Source organism: Corticium candelabrum, chromosome 2, assembly GCF_963422355.1.
Source record: "Corticium candelabrum chromosome 2, ooCorCand1.1, whole genome shotgun sequence".
Classification (NCBI taxonomy): Eukaryota; Metazoa; Porifera; class Homoscleromorpha; order Homosclerophorida; family Plakinidae; genus Corticium; species Corticium candelabrum.
Genome location: NC_085086.1, coordinates 6,334,973 through 6,347,274, shown reverse-complemented (window position 1 = coordinate 6,347,274; position 12,302 = coordinate 6,334,973). Strand labels below are relative to the sequence as shown.

Below are 12,302 nucleotides of genomic sequence, written 5' to 3'. Positions count from 1 at the left end.
GCCGGATCCCGGAATTTTTGAAAGAGGGGTTGACCTGGTTCTAATATCTTTATAGTCTTACTAATTTCATTTTTTTCTAATAAAATTATAAGAAATTATTGAACCACGTCTATTGGAAAAGAGGGGGTTGCAACCTCCCTGAACCACCCTTTGGATCCGGCCCTGTTGAGCAGACGACGTTCAAAACTTTGACTAAACGGTGCAGTATACTGCTCGAAAGGTGCGAAGAAAGACACCACTTCGATTATGTCAAAATCGCGGTTGTAACATGTCCACTAACTACCGAGAATCAAAGGTCGCGCGGCTAGCCTCGTACACCAAAGCACCTTGAAGGTCGTGCTAAATGACAATCATTCGATAAGTCAACTCGTTTCTAGTCAACTCGTTTCTGCGAGACAACAGCGACGGTGCCCCACCAAAAACCCATAAAACCAACCAAGTACATAACCCCATAAAGGGGCTGTATTTGTTAATTTCTGTAGTCTTTCCAATAATTATTATTATACGGCATGATTTCAATATTTTGAACTCGTTCCGCGGGTTGCTTGCCGGGGGTTCATTAATTTGTAATTGATAACACCGGCAACGTAAAATAAATGTCCAAACCGTGTGCAAAAAAAATTGGCGCGGCCCGGTCGAGTTCGGCCGTCCGAGACGAACGATAAAGTCGGATTTCGGCCGCATTTCCTCCGACAGCTAGAAACGAGACTCACCGGCCCGCTTCTGCGTTCGTACGTCCCTCCTTCTGCGTGCGTGCGTCCGTCCGTCCGTGTAAGTCACGGAAGGTGCGTCTTCATTGTGGAAGTGGCGTCATTCTTCGCGACTAGTGATACAGTAGAGTGCAAGATGCACCCGCTGCAGTCAGAGTTTATCTAAAGCAATGTGCATTGTACGTTCTAACGCATGCTGAAGCTGAATAGATTGAAAAATTGACAAATAAGTGTGTTTGTGTGTGTGTGTGTGTGTGTGTGTGTGTGTGTGTGTGTGTGTGTGTGTGTGTGTGTGTGTGCGTGAGTGCGTGTGTGAATGTGTGTGTGTGTGTGTGTGTGTGTGTGTGTGCGCGTGAGTGCGTGTGTGAATGTGTGTGTGTGTGTGTGTGTGTGTGTGTGTGTGTGGTGTTGTAGCTCAATTGGTTAAAGACTGCATTTAGAGAATGAAAACATCCGAGAACTTGCAAGATTGCAGGTTCAAGTTACAGTGATGGCGAGCTATGGCATAATTTCTTTAACTAAGCAAGAAACTTACACACAATTGCTTCTCTTGACTAAGGAGTATAAATGAGTAGCTGGTCATTGACTGGGGTGGACGTGACCGCTGGCTTGGCATCATGCAAGTAACATCATGCAAGTAACATCATGCAACAGACGGTACTTGTTGTCCTTGCTGTCCAGTCCCAGAGCTGCGCCATAGTCAGTGCACCTGGATGACTCCGGCCAAGCTCCAAGTGGATTGTAGCGCTGGTCCTAAGCCTTCTAGTAGCTCATGGAGTTCCTGTCTCTAGAGGCAAGGGGAGGTATCTCCGCAACTGACCTTAAGGTTGACGTCGAATACATTTGTCCATGTGTGTGTGTGTGTGTGTGTGTGTGTGTGTGTGTGTGTGTGTGTGTGTGTGTGTATGTGTGTGTGTGTGTGTGTGTGTGTGTGTGTGAGTGCGTGCGTGCGTGTGTGTGTGTGTGTGTGTGTGTGTGTGTGTGTGTGTGTGTGTGTGTGTGTGTGTGCGTGCGTGCGTGTACAATGAGGTTGTGAGATGGGGGCTCTCTACGTGCCCAATAATTGACGACTGGCGAAAGTTAATTTTCACGTTTCTTCTCTTATAGGTACTGTACCTACTATCTAGGTGTTAGCGCAATTCCTACCGCCCATAGGACGGGTGAGGGCTAGTTATTTATGATTTTCAAACTGATGGTGTCGCCTTACGTGCATGAACGTTCTGCTCTAAGAGAAATTGCTTTGTAGCTAGCAGAAGGAGTCTGCACCAGAATGTTTGCAAGAAATTGAAGAATGGGCAAAGGATTTTGTAGACACGAGAGTCCATAAATCGGAATAAATTGTTTTTTCGCTACATGGCCAACTTCGAATTATGTTATTAAATTAAATCAATTGATGTTGTTACATTTTCAAAAAGACACAATTAAGGCTGTTCGTCAGTTGACGAAGACGTTCCTCTGTTTTTGGAATAAATCCTTATCAACACTGAATTCGTAAACTATTAAAATTTTCTTTTTTTTAGCCATTTATCAATATTTGTGTGCCTAATAGATTCGTAAAATAGTTGGAACATAAATACATTACAGAAAGCATAGCAGAACACGTAACAATCTATAGCATCCACACTAAAATCAGTTGAAAGATGTAGACATAATTCTAAACTAATCATAGAAGCGGCACACCATGTCACAATAGGCTCCAGTTTGACACAACGCAAAGAATCGTGTTTTTCAGCCTCTGACAAACACGTGATGAAGCGTATTATATTGTCGACCAACAGCAAAATCATCACATTCAAATCTTTTGTGATCAGGAGAAATACCCCAGTGATAAAGAGCACCCTTCCAAAATGGAAAATCTGTGAATCCTGGAGTTGGTCTCTTCGTGGCAAAGACACATTCAGTCGCCCAAGGCAGATGCGCAAAATGACCCGGTAATGCAGCAGTATTGCTTCTAAATACAACGAAATATAACGTTAATAGCTAACGATAGCAAAGAATTAATCTTTGTACCTCCAATCATGGACTGTGGGGTGTCCTTTGCCATCATATGCCATTTTTATGACTTTCCAATTGTTGGTTTTGAAATGAATTACGCGATTGTGTGCTGACGAGTTGCAGTAGAACCTCAGATCTTTAGCCCAACTAAAAGAGCATGAAATGTCATAACAAAATAGCCAAAATACGAACAAACGAAACCTGGAATTAATGGCTAGGTTATTCAAGAGTTGATGTGAATATCCATTAAGGTCGGTGGGAAGTTTCTCAACAACTGGGTTATTTTCTCCTGCCACATGTTTGTAAGCATACAACAACATCCACCCACCTCCATCTGTTTTCTGATCACAATAGGCCTGTGATCAAGTCATTCATTAGAAATAGCAATATCTCAAATATGCTGCAATTTAAAACCATGCACATTTTCTGATAATGATTTATTTAGATGCATGTACCTGAAAAGCTTCAGATGCACCAAATGGTAACAGCCAATATAGTCCATTGGCGGTTATGCCACTGTCATAAAGGTGCTTACATCCATTTGCAGGCTGGTATTTGGAACTGCCTAGCGTACCGTGGACTACTTTTTCACCTTCACTTTCCGGTATTATCCAACTGTTACCATCACATACCTGCAAAGTGAGTATCAATTGGTAGTAGCATGTATAGCGTTCTACATGAAATTATTTTTTCCTACTTCCACATCCTTTTTGTCGAAGTTGTAACGAACGATACCTTTAGCCGATTCGACACATTGCTAATACATAAATGTACTTAAAACAAACTCAAACGTTTCTAATTAATGCCATATCAAATATGGTTGACACTGATAATTATTGAAGATATCCAGTCTAATTCACCTTTAATAAAAATTTAATTCTAATAAGGTAAACAGAAAAGGAAAACATTTCTGCCGCAAAACGCAAGCACCTAAAATATTTTTAAGGTGGTGGTTGAGTGGGTGGGGTGAATGAGATGGATAGATGGAGCAAGTGAATAAGTGGGGTGTTGTGCAGTGGTTGGATGGTGGGTGGAGTGGGTGAGTAGGCGAAGTGAGAGGGTGAAAAGAATGCGTTGGGGTAGACTGGGGTGGGTTAGGTATTGGGGACAATACAGTCCTAGGAAGTGACATAACAATATGACCTGTACTCCTTAGTCAAGAGAATGCAGGGCATGGATCGATGAATTGTGTGTGTGTGTGTGTGTGTGTGTGTGTGTGTGTGTGTGTGTGTGTGTGTGAGTGTGTGTGTGTTTGTGTTTGTGTTTGTTTGTGTGTGTGTGTGTGTGTGTGTGTGCATGGGTCTGTGTGCATGTGTGTGTGTGTGTGTGTGTGTGTGTGTGTGTGTGTGTGTGTAAATTTTTGACACCCCTAACTTATTGGTTAAATACAGAACTTTAACTAAGTATTCTTAATTCTAACGCAGCCAATTCTTTATATTAGTCACAAGAGCAAGAGCGTACTAACCATTCGCAACTAATAAATATTCTAACTACAACCATGATTCTAACCTTACCCCTCGCTCTGATTCTAACCCTAATTCTAACTACAGTTTGGTCAAATGCGAAATTTAGTTGGTCGTCGTCTGGTCAACAAAGTTGTTTGCCTAGAAAGACTGCTAAATCATACTAGCATCGACGTATGCAAATGTTTCTTCAACCATGTACGTGCAAATCGTGTAATACAAACACTCGAATCATCATGAAATAACTTTTGTTGATAACGTAAGTCAACAGTTTGTGACTGGCTGGTTGCAGAACATGGTTGTAAATTGTGCCAATACAAACAGAGTTCGAGCTACTGCAGAATAAAAATTTGGTAAATAGTAATTCAAGAATAAGCTTATGCCATTGGTACGTACTAACTGTAATTTCCTGTCTGCAAGTACTTCTTAGCACTACTTAGCTTAACTTTCTACAACCAAGTCATGTACTATTCTTCGTGAAAACAATAATCCATAATATGTAGTGCATGAGATTCTGTAAGTACTTACATTCTGGCCACATTTTTCTCTGAGAATAGAGCAAGTCTCAGCCGTCACCTTTCAAAGTCGAAAGAAACTTGGTAAATATAATTCACATATCTTCTGTAAAGGTACGTCTGACCTTTGACCACGAACTCGAAATGGAAGTAGTCATTGCGTCAGAAACGGCAATCAGACTCAGCAAGAACACATTCAGGCTGCGGCACGATTTCATTGTGTTTAGTGTTGGAAGAAACGTGCGGAGCAACTATCAAGACTGTTGCAGTCACGACTACTTATACATCTATATTAGTCGAGTTTGTATACTATCGTATGTTGGCTTCTAATTGGCACAGGACACACAAGTAGAAAGGCACTGGACATCCAAGCAATAACAGAAGCCTTGCATCGATCCAATTGGATATTGCCACCAATTGACACTGGAATATTCATTGTGATGACTTTGTTAATAATTAACCAAGCTTATAGTAATCGATGCTTTTGTAAGGTTACTCATTATTGATTTTATTCGAGTGACTTAAAGAAATTAAAAGGTCATTATAAATTTATTTTTGCTGACTGAATGTAGCTACTGACCACGATTAAATTAATATAGCTATCCAAGTACACAATGTACACGCTATACTGTACCCTCTCAAACATACAAGAGAAACGCTGCTGCTGATCACGCATTTGTTCAAATTTAGCGAAACTCTTTTTGTCTATAGTCTATCCATGCAGCTCCTCGCAGAACTCTTGAGATCGCTTGGATGTTTGCTTCAATTACGTTTAGTTAAAGTATGCTAACATTCTACCTTCCCTCTATCTAAACGCTGAATTCGCATTAGTCTTACTGCGTTACAGTTACTTCCAAGCTATTTCCTTCTGGGTCAATTTAGAGTTGTTATCCTATTGCGTTACAGTTACTTCCACGCAATCCACTTTCCAATTATCTATAAATTGTTCGGTTGGGAAGCCCGCTTTATTGGAAGTAAATGCATCGGTGTATATGCCGAGCTTCGATGCGTAACGATGTGACGTGTATGCAAAAATCAAGCCTCCACATAGTGTCCTGTTGTTTCAAACGATAAACTCGTTGCCTGTCTGCTGCATGTTGGAACTACAAATCGTTTTATTCCGTGAGCCGTTCTGCTCCCGCAGTCGCTTCTTTCAGTCTGTCTGCTTAGAAAACTTGGGCACTCTTGTCTAACTAATTAATAACTAATTAATAATACAATCAATTCTTTTCATAATGCAATCTGTGCATGACATGGTGTAGGCGTCACGTTTACCCTTTGGCTATTCCATTTTTCAATTATTGTAACATCTTTGAGCTTCACATATAGTTGCAACATTTACCGCTGAACTTGGAACTTACTCATATCTCGTTTCCTCTTCTAATATCTTGTTTCCACTAGCTTAGTCATTGCTGCATTGCCTCATTTCCATATTTCAAATATTATTCGTTTCTTTATTATTGGGCCTTAGATCGACAGAACATTCGCGATCTTTTGTACAAGCCTGCGGCTAATACCGTTCTATAGTATTTTTAGGTCTTCCTAGCCTTCATACGGTGCGATTTGCGCTGCATGCACAAATCGAGCTGCGATCAACTGAACGTACTTCGTACAATTGTTTGTTTATGCACTTGTTGCCTGCCCTCTGCAAATTACGTTAGTGCTAAAAATCGTTTCATTGCGTAGGACTTTTCGCTCTCGTAACCGTGAAGCTCAGCTAGACTTTCTGAGTAGGAAAGCTAATTACGAACTGTTGTATAGCTAACTACATATATAGATTCTGTGCGCCATCCTAAGGCCTGTGTATCGATACTTGCTTATCAATGCAAAGATAACGCTCAGAAAGATGCGATCATAACTTTCCTAATCACACAGACTAAACTGCACTGTATCGAGAGCCAAAGATCTCACATGATTGAACGATTTGTAGCACTAACATGCAGTGGACAGGCAACTAGTGTAGCATATGCATGAGCAAGAAACCTTGCATGATGTCCCAATGCACATGATCCTTGCTTGATTTGTGAATGCGTACACCTCACATATCGCATAAAACCTCGGAAACTGAAATCGGTGCTTCCAAACGAATAGATGGCGAGCCCATTGATTTATCGCTGAGGCAAAATTCTGAAAACTCATTGGCTTCGCATTTTGTCAAAATAAAATATAGATATTTATGTGGCCAGCGGCTTCACTTTAGAAACATTGAAATATAAATAATTGGAAATTAAGTTAAAGCGCAGCAAGGAATAAGTGAAAAAGATATATGTACATTTCGAATCTTGGGAACTGTTTGCAATAATGCGGACGCATCAAGAAATGCTATAATAATTGGAAAGCTATGACCGAATGGTTCACTGATCCTAATGTATTGCTCAATAACCGCAGCATTTACGTAGATAAAAGTTAGGATACCAACTCAAGACAGTATATGTTAATTGTCATTGAGAAGAATTAGTAATCACTTCGATGCTTTCTCTTAATGCGTAATTTAGTGTCAGTTAGTAGTAATATCCAAAACGTTTTATACACAGCTTCTATTGTTGCATGGAAGTCTCATGCTTTGCTACTTGTCTGTTCTGTGCCAATTAGAAGCCACCAGACGATAATATAATTATCAAACGCAATTAATAGACCTACATATAAGTAGTAGTACCTGCAACCGTCTTGATAGTTGCCTCGCACGTTTCTGCATCTGATCCAACTCTACACACAATGAAATCGTGCAGCAGCTTGACTCTGTTTTTGCTGAGTCTGATTGCTCTTTTGGACGAAAAGACAAAAGCCATGTCGACTGTTTGGCCGGAGGTAAGAGTTACGTTACAGAAGATGTATGAATTAGATTTACCAACTTTGTTTGACTTTGGCAGGTGACGGCTCAGACTTGCTATATTCTCAGAGAAAAATGCGGCCAGGACGTACGTATATGTATACTCTAATGCATGTCAATAAATAATATAAATTTTTATTTCGACAAAGAAAAAATTGATATCGCAATAGCAAATTCAATTTGTTCTCAGATATGTAGATTATTGGCAGTGTTAGGATGTTCTTGTGTTTAGAAATTTGGTGCTAGTACCAATGCCATACGACTATTTCTGAACTGTTTGCAAAATTGTGATATAGTGCAACAATTCTAACTTTATATGTATTGTCAATGCATGCGCCTTTGGTACGATCGATGATTTGCAGGCAGCAAGCCACAACCTGTTTACTTACGTTGTCAACAATCTACAGCTATTATCTTGTAATGGCTTGAGTATTTGTATTCCTTCGAATGCGTGAATATGGACGTGCTAGCTATATGCAATTGCATGGTATACGTCGCTGTTAGCATGATCTAGTGGTATTTCTGACTTTTTCAGACAAATAGCTTTCCTGACGATGACAACTTCGTATTTGACAAACCTGCATGTGTAGGGCTAGAATTATAAAGTATGAGAGAAATTTTAGGGTTCTAGTTAAAATTAGTAGTAGTTACATATGGCCAGTAGTACGCTATTGCGACTGTAATTATTATAAATAGGTAACTTTGACTGGCTGAGTTAAAATTTACTTATATTTAACTTTTTTTGCGGTAATTTACTTAGCGAAGTCTAAAAGTTTTAAAACCCACACAAACACACACACACACACACACACACTCACACACACACACACACACACACACACACACACACACACACACACACACTTACATGCAGCCATAGACAATCACAAACACAAAGGACGTACAAACAAACCACAAAGATACTACACAATCTCTCTCACACACGATCAAAGCGAATCCAACAAACGTTCTTTCTCTTTCATGATCAAACAGTGTCACGCCCAAGCAAACACACACACACACACACACACACACACACACACACACACACACACACACACACACACACACACACATTCACACACATTTACACAATCACACACTTACAGACTTACTCACCCCAACTACTAACCTAACCACCCAAGCACCCACCTATCACAACTCACACAATCTCACCATGTCACCTCACCTTACTCCATACACCCACACTTTTCTACATACCCAACCACACCACGTACCATACATTCATTCCAACTACTCATACCATCTATTTTTACGTACCCATCCTCTTACCCTCAACCAACTAGGTTACCCATTTACGCAAGCTCCTCACCCCAGCCACTAACAACCTCCTCCAGGCTGCCCCAGCAACCCGCACCTCGAACGGGGCAATAAGCTACCACTCCTGACCTCATTGATCCACTCTACACCACAAAATACCATAACACTCAACCTCTACCCTACTCATGCAACCCCACTCTCCACAAACACACCCGTCTTCCCTCATTACTCTGCCATCCCACCACAACCCACTACCCCTCCCACTAACCTTACCCACTCACTCACTCCACTCACCCACTCATCCACCGTGCCACCACCTTTCACTTCACGCACCTACTACCCCACTAAACCCAACACCCCCACCACATCCAATCAATACTTACATCACCCTTTCCACTGACACCAACCTCCCATCACACAAGCATGCACCTTTATAATATTAGACAGAATACCTGCAATAATTATCTGTCAACCAGCAAGATAAAAATATTTGAGCTGAGATTTATTAGAATGTACCTTTCATGTGCTAGCCATGTGTTGAATCGGCTAGAGGTATCCTTCGTTACAACTTTGACAACAAATATTTGGAAGTAAGACTATTAAATTGTCATGTGAAAGATGATATTTCTACTACTTGTTTTCACTCACTTTACAGGTATGTGATGGTAGAAATTGGATTATAAAGGAACATGAAGATGGCAAAACAGGCCGCGTTAAGTTAGGCAGCAGTAAAGACAATCCTGGAAATGGATGCAAACACCTTTATGAAAGAGGTATAACAACCAGCGGAGTGTATTGGCTGTTACCATTCGGTGCATCTCAAGCTTTTCAGGTATACCTGAATACATCTTTATTAGCAAATTTGCCGTTAAATTGCAGTACATTTGTTACATTGGATATTTTTTGGTAATGAATGACTTGATTAAAGGCCTATTGCGATCAAGCAACAGATGGAGGTGGGTGGATGTTGTTGTATGCATACAAACATGTCGCACAAGATAATAATCCAGTTGTTGAGAAACTTCCTACTGACCTCAATGGATATTCTCATCAACTCTTGAATAACCTAGGCATTAACCCAAGGTTTGGTTTTGTTACTCGTATTTTGTAATGATTCTATATGACATCTCATACTCTTTTAGTTGGGCTAAAGAGCTGAGGTTCTACTGCACAACGTCAGCACACAGTCGCGTAATTCATTTCAAAACCAGCAATTCAAGAATCATAAGCACAGCCTATGATGGCAAAGGACATTGTATAGTCCATGATTGGAAGTACATGCATTTAAAACTTTTGAAAGTGATAAATATTAACGTTTCGTTTGATGAATTTAGAAGTAATACTTTCCCATTATCGGGCCATTCTGGATTTCTTCCACTGCAGACTGCAAATGTCTTCGCTTCGCGAAGGCCTTCTCCAGGATTCACAGATTTTCCATTTTGGAAGGGTGGTCTTTATCACTGGGGTATTTCTCCTGATTTCCAAAGATTTGAATGTGATGATTATGCTTCTCATCAACAACACCATACGCTTCATCGTGTGTTTGTGAGAGGGTGAAGCATAAGGGTTGTCTGTGAGGCGTCTAAATGGAACCTATTATTGACATGGTCACCAGGTGTGCTGATTTCTTGTGTAGTTCGAGTTGTGTACGTCTTCAGATTGATATTAGTGTTAACGTTATAAATTGTTATGTGTCCATCTAGCAGCAGTTTCCTGTATTCTATTAATGTCACAAATATTTTAATAAACTATTACGCACAAAGATTGCCCAAACGATTTGGCGCGTATAGATAAGTACTTTACTATCCAGCTTTCAACCTGACCCACTACTAGACGAGACCATTTTGTTTATGTTAGCTAGCTAATTTCTCCTTTCGTTTCCTTCGCTGGAATAATGCTAAGAAACTCAGCAGCTGTACCTGTTATAAAACTGCTCTTGGAATTGGTATAAACGGTCTCAATGTCTCATGTTGTCAATGCAGTCTACAGCCAACAGATTATGATATGTATGGTAAGTGCTAAGTAGATTAGTTTGAAAAACTAAGAATCCGTGCACATGATACTATAGGTGTGAAAGATTTGGGTCTACGTATAAACTTTCCGCTCAAGTTATACGCGAACAGAACTTTTCAAATCACACAAACTGAGTCGCACTTACGGTAGCGAAAGACAAACGTCTGACGTAATGAAACGATTTGTAGAACCGACATGCAGCGTGCAGAAAAGGAGTGTAGCATACATGCATGAGCAAGACACCTTTTAGGGTGTCTCAGTGATATGGGCTTTATTGCGACACGTCATACTTCTGTGGAGCGAGACGAAAACTCTGATAGGGAGCGACCAAGATGAGCAAAAAGTTTAGTGTTTGAACTCCGTTGCTGCATGTGCGCAACAGTCGCCTGGCGATAGACTTACGACTTCTTATATGACTGTTGTAAAGCCATAGAGAAAAAATGCGAGCAGCTTGGCTTCTGTCCGTTGCAAACGTGAGCTAACGCGAGCTATGTCAAGCTCAAGTAACTAACGCACGTTAGTGACACGCATTGAAGTGCGTCATATTAGAGCGGGCTGGAATACTGGGCTGGCACGAGCTGGCGCGGCTCGGCTCGGCTCGGCTAGCCATTCGTGCTCGTGAAAGCAGGGTATAAGATCGAAACAGTTGTAGATGCCACTATAAATAGAAAAAGCGGCAGGATGATGATTGGCATTATAAAAGTAACATTCTGAAAAATTGTTGGCTTTTGATTTTGAATTATTGAAAAATCACTAAGTTTCAAGCGGGATCATTTTAGAAACATTGAAATACGAATAAGTAAAAACTAGACATGAGTAAGAGGAATTAATTAAATACGATATGAATTAGTTCAAAATTCGTGCACTCTACTAGAAGCCTGGGTGTGCACTCTACTAGAAGCCTGGGTGCGCACTCGATGGGGTTGGGACCGCAGCGAACCCCTTCTCACAGCTCCGCATAGTATACAGTGGTTATTCCTTTGTACGTGCATGTTCAGCGGCGTGGCCAGAGCAAAATCTTGGGGTTCAATATTAACATTAATTTGTTCAAAATTGATAATTATTAGTATAAAATTAACAATAATTTGTTTAAAAAGTATATCTTTTTATTTATCAACTCGCAAGCTACTGTCTATATTAGACATATAGTATTACTTAATTTTGCCAATTGCAACTTTGAATACTATATTATATACTTAAGACGTAGTCTGCGGCATTGGCTTACTGCCGTAAACCTGTCAATAACTGTGACTCATTAGTGCCAGTAAAAATCCTTATCAAACAGCAAATTTTAGCATCTGCAAAACTGATGACTAGTAGACTAAGACTACCTTACCAATTTGCTCGCCAGAAAGATAGGAAAGTCAAAGAACACTTCCGAAACATAATTCATATGATCTGGTAGAAATGAATACTTAATTGATATCTACATTTTAACCCAAAGAACTGTGTATATGTATTTACGTATAGATTTACAAACTAACAACGTATCATT

At 40.3% G+C, this 12,302-nt stretch overlaps 3 protein-coding genes across 3 annotated transcripts; 1 reads left to right on the top strand and 2 right to left on the bottom strand.

The window, feature by feature from the left end:
• Positions 1-2,209: 2,209 nt before the first annotated feature.
• On the bottom strand, positions 2,210-2,820 carry LOC134176400 (uncharacterized). Its single transcript, XM_062643069.1, has 2 exons — positions 2,721-2,820; positions 2,210-2,661 (listed from the first exon to the last, which is right to left on the bottom strand). Exons 1-2 carry the CDS (start codon positions 2,755-2,757, stop codon positions 2,210-2,212), a joined length of 489 nt encoding a protein of 162 aa, XP_062499053.1. The 5' UTR covers positions 2,758-2,820.
• A 23-nt stretch (positions 2,821-2,843) lies between these two features.
• LOC134176399 (uncharacterized) lies at positions 2,844-5,260 on the bottom strand. The gene is made up of 6 exons (XM_062643068.1): positions 4,809-5,260; positions 4,697-4,744; positions 3,403-3,462; positions 3,161-3,337; positions 2,894-3,061; positions 2,844-2,852 (listed from the first exon to the last, which is right to left on the bottom strand). The coding sequence occupies exons 1-6, from the start codon at positions 4,899-4,901 to the stop codon at positions 2,844-2,846; spliced, it is 555 nt and encodes a 184-aa protein (XP_062499052.1). The 5' UTR covers positions 4,902-5,260.
• A 2,130-nt stretch (positions 5,261-7,390) lies between these two features.
• Positions 7,391-10,521, top strand: LOC134176398 (uncharacterized). Its single transcript, XM_062643067.1, has 9 exons — positions 7,391-7,491; positions 7,554-7,601; positions 9,325-9,384; positions 9,450-9,626; positions 9,723-9,877; positions 9,937-10,068; positions 10,129-10,347; positions 10,431-10,440; positions 10,498-10,521. The coding sequence occupies exons 1-9, from the start codon at positions 7,399-7,401 to the stop codon at positions 10,519-10,521; spliced, it is 918 nt and encodes a 305-aa protein (XP_062499051.1). The 5' UTR covers positions 7,391-7,398.
• Positions 10,522-12,302: the final 1,781 nt, after the last annotated feature.